This window comes from Solanum tuberosum, unplaced genomic scaffold (genome assembly GCF_000226075.1).
Source record: "Solanum tuberosum cultivar DM 1-3 516 R44 unplaced genomic scaffold, SolTub_3.0 scf00150, whole genome shotgun sequence".
Taxonomy (NCBI): domain Eukaryota; kingdom Viridiplantae; phylum Streptophyta; class Magnoliopsida; order Solanales; family Solanaceae; genus Solanum; species Solanum tuberosum.
Genome location: NW_006239073.1, coordinates 1218546 through 1222633, shown reverse-complemented (window position 1 = coordinate 1222633; position 4088 = coordinate 1218546). Strand labels below are relative to the sequence as shown.

The 4088-nt window shown below is 35.8% G+C and overlaps 1 protein-coding gene across 1 annotated transcript in view; it reads left to right on the top strand.

Moving 5' to 3' along the window:
• Positions 1 to 1275: 1275 nt before the first annotated feature.
• The window catches only part of LOC102605317 (bifunctional 3-dehydroquinate dehydratase/shikimate dehydrogenase, chloroplastic-like), a 4912-nt gene continuing 2099 nt past the window's right edge, over positions 1276 to 4088 (top strand). The window contains exons 1-5 of the mRNA XM_006352737.2: positions 1276 to 1608; positions 2028 to 2127; positions 2221 to 2786; positions 2894 to 2957; positions 3606 to 3714. Coding sequence (XP_006352799.1) covers positions 1409 to 1608; positions 2028 to 2127; positions 2221 to 2786; positions 2894 to 2957; positions 3606 to 3714 — 1039 coding nt within the window. The 5' untranslated portion in view covers positions 1276 to 1408. The remainder of the gene's footprint in view (positions 1609 to 2027; positions 2128 to 2220; positions 2787 to 2893; positions 2958 to 3605; positions 3715 to 4088) is intronic.

The following is a 4088-nucleotide window of genomic DNA, read 5'->3' as shown; positions in this document are numbered from 1 at the left end:
TTCGGATATAGAGCTCCCTATTAAGAAATTTTTTCATATTCAAAACTCAAAATTAAGATATTTAATTAAGGAAGGAGAAACACCATTTAATGCACTATATTCTTTGATGGTTATTTTTTGATATTTTTTTATACTAAATTTTTTTACCTAGGATCAATATTAATTAATGTTGATCAGAATGCTATAGAAATACCTTTTAATATTTGTCAAATAACGATTAATAATTAATTATATTGGGCCCGTATCACGGGCCTTAAGAATCTAGTATAAAAATAATGTTGCACTTGAATGTGTCAGGAGTTGTTGTCGTTCCGATAGGATTTTGGGAAGCTCTTCCCGACTTGTCAATTGAATCAGCTCTTTTCCATGAATATAATAGATACTTATATTAAGCATATCACTTTTTTTTTTAAAAATGATTTGATCCATCGATATTTGTAGGACATCACATTAATTGTTGTTCTGATCATCAGAGCAATTTTTCAACTTGGGTATCAATCATATCACGAGGCTGGAGGATCGAACTTGTTGTCTAGTATATATTAATTATTATATATGCATTGATAATCTTTTATATTTTACTCCCTCCGTCCCTATTTAGTTGTCCACTTTAGAAATGACACACAGATTAAGGCAATAATAATTAGCATAGTGAAGTTACAATTTTACCCTTATAATACAATTTACAATTCCAAAATAAATTCACTCAAGATAACTAATCAATGCTAGGAAGTTAATAAGTTTATTTACTTTATTTATGACAACTTTATTTAAATAAGGGTATAATAGGAAAAATTTTGTTGTCCTTTCTTAATTTGTCAAAATGGACAACTAAATAGGGACAACTAAAAGAGGAAATATGGACAACTAAATAGGGACGGAGGGAGTATTTAGTTTGAAAAATATCTTCCAAAATACTAGGGGTAGGTGGTGGCAGCCTTAGCTTCATCCTACCTAACTCTTGTACTCCTTTTGAAAAGTGGGATTTGTAACAATAACCACAAAAATAAGTGGGCTCCAAAATCACATCGTAAATTGTTGTCAAAGAAAATTTACTAATTCAATAATTGTGATATCATGACAATAAACTTTGGCCCCTTGGATTAAAATTCGTGTTTCAATCATACATACTATTTTCCCTCCCTCTATATGTCTTTTGTTCTTTTTCACATGTCATAAACTTGGGATCTCTTTTTCTAACAAAGACAACAGATGACAACTCACTTGCTCAATTACTATTATACTTTTATTTAAGAGTTGCCACATTTTTATATATATATATTACCATTTCCGTTTTTAATACTAGCATACCACTCATTCAAACACCAAAAGAATTTGCTAAGCGCACATGTATTGTCTTCCGTCCCCTATATAAGAATAAGAGAGTCGTAGCTCTCGGAACATTATTATGGGTTTGAAGCATGACTTGGTGGTGTACACAAGACTAGAGTGTGAAAGCTGTGAGGAAATGGCAGCTTCTATGCACAAAGCTAAAGAAGAAGGAGCAGATCTGGTGGAGCTTTGCATTGATGACTTCACTTTCTCTCACATTTCACAACTTGAACTACTACTCAAACAAAGAAGTTTACCATCCATCGTTTCTTTCAGGTAGGTAATTATATTATGTACCTCAAGTCTTGTGTGTGTTCGATCCAGAAATGGTGGGTGGGTGGGTGGGTTTAGCTGAGATAGATGTGAGGAGGAGAGTGACTGAGTCAGTACTTGCCTTTTTTGTTTGATTCTTAATTTCCTCACAAAATAATATCAAGGCACGTGAAAACGACTGAGGTGGTGGGGTAGGTGAACCATAGAGTGCTCGTGGAGAGAGAGAACACTAGTATGTATGTCTAATCTAGGGAAGAGATGATATTAATTAGGCTACTCCTACCATAAGATACGACTTGTCAGACTAGAGTATTCATTTTAATTAGTAACATCCATGTCTATCGACAAATATTAATTCAGACTAGTATGCATGCACCCACTAACTTTGTCTAAAAAGCTTGAAACTGTTATATATATGTCAGGCCAAACTCTGCGATAAATTCTGACTGGAAGAAAACATGTATCCAAGTTCTCAAATTAGCTGTTGAATTGGACGTTGAGTTCGTCGAAGTCGACACTGAGGTCATCATTTATTAAATTAAGCTGTTAAAATACAATTAATTAGTTCCATATCTCCATACGTAACGATCCGTTGTTGTTTGTTTGTTTGTTTAGGTTGTTTCCCATCAAGTGGTTGCTGAATTGATGAGCAGCCGATCAAATAGCAAGATAATTGCTTCTACGTATGTCATTAATGCTGGAAACCCTCCTACTAAAGACGCACTTTGTAATTCCATCATAAACCTGCAGTCCACAGGAGCAGATATCATCAAACTTGTCATTGATGTAGCTTATATTACAGATGTTGCACCAGTTTTCCATATGCTTACACATTCTCAGCTCCCTCTAATTGCTAGGGCAGCAGGGGATAGAGGTCTTATAAGCCAACTATTGGGTCCAAAATACGGTGCTTTCTTTGTTTGTGGATCTTTGGCAGGCAAATCCACCCCTGGCTTGCCTCCTTTGACCAGCATTAAACAGGTTTATAAACTCCAATATGTCAACCCAGATACTAGAGTTTTTGGTGTAATCTCAAATCCTGTTGGCCATAGCAAGGGCCCCCTTCTGCACAACCCTGCCTTTAGGCATACAGGATACAATGGAATATATGTCCCACTACTAGTTGACAATGTCAAGGAATTTTTTCGCGTTTTCTCATGTAATGACTATGCTGGTTTCAGGTACGCTACCTCCTTCTGCACTAAGTATTGTTTTTTCTAAAATTATATTTGCTTCATGTAGAAAACTATCTAACGCAGAATCTTCTTCCTTTTGATGGAACCTGTAGTGTTGGTATCCCACATAAGGAAGCAGCAGTACGCTGCTGTGATGAAGTTGATCCACTTGCTAAGGTTTGATTAGCTCCATGTTTGATGAGTGCATATGTTGTGTAACTTACCTTCGGGTTTTGGGAGTTAAAGAACCCGAAAAAGCACAAACTTTTCGGAATGTCTTTGCTGAAGCTAGTTCAGCATCAATACTTCTTATATAATGACAACTTTGTTTATATATGTGTACAGAGGCCACCTGCATATACACATAGGAAACGAAAGCTTACCTTCTTTATGTGCTTGAATCACCCTAGAATATTAGGCACAATATTATCAGTTTTATTTTCCATGAATCGACTAATGAATAACTAGCCTTAGTCCACCACGGGTCAATGTTGAAGGAAGCCTAAGTAGAGATATTACCCTGGTTGGGTAATAAATAGGTCTAGCAGCATCAACTTATGAAAAGAAAACAAGTTGTGTTTCTCTTCCATATATTCTCAACATGACAATTCTTTCTTATGTGATTGCAGTTCACATGGACTAGAATGCTATTGTCCTTGCATGGAAGCAGAATTTGTTATATAGATTGGCTCTGTATCTTGAAAGTTCAGATGCCATAATAGTTCTTTTTGTTTAACCATTCCAGAACATTTTGTGGCTAAATTATATTACAGTGTTTGTTGTCTTGTTTTTAAACTTTCTAACTGTATCATGCTTCGGAATCAGTCTATAGGAGCTGTAAACACAATTATAAGGAGGCCTTCTGACGGCAAGCTCATTGGTTATAATACAGATTGTGAGGCTTGTGTGACGGCAATTGAAGATGCACTTAGAGGTACTGCTTATTCTTCGTTTGGAAGTTAAAACTTTTCTAATACTCTTACTAGAAAGGTACAAGTGAAAATCCTAATCAATGTAGTTTAGTGGTCTATTATGTAATTCTTTTCAAGGCCATTTTTTCCCAGAATTCTGATAATTACATATCTTTAACTTTTACTTGAGACAATGCTGATTGTTAAAAATGGGCCTGGTCTCTCCTCTCCATCCCCCCTACCCACCTGATAAAGCATAATTTAGTGTGTCTGCAGGAGAAGGTAGAGATAGTCTTGCTTAGTTACTGGCTTCAATTGGATTACATATTTGATAACAAGAATACTACCGTCACTGTTTTCAATATCTTAGTCCCCCCCCCCCCCCCCCCCCCTCGCG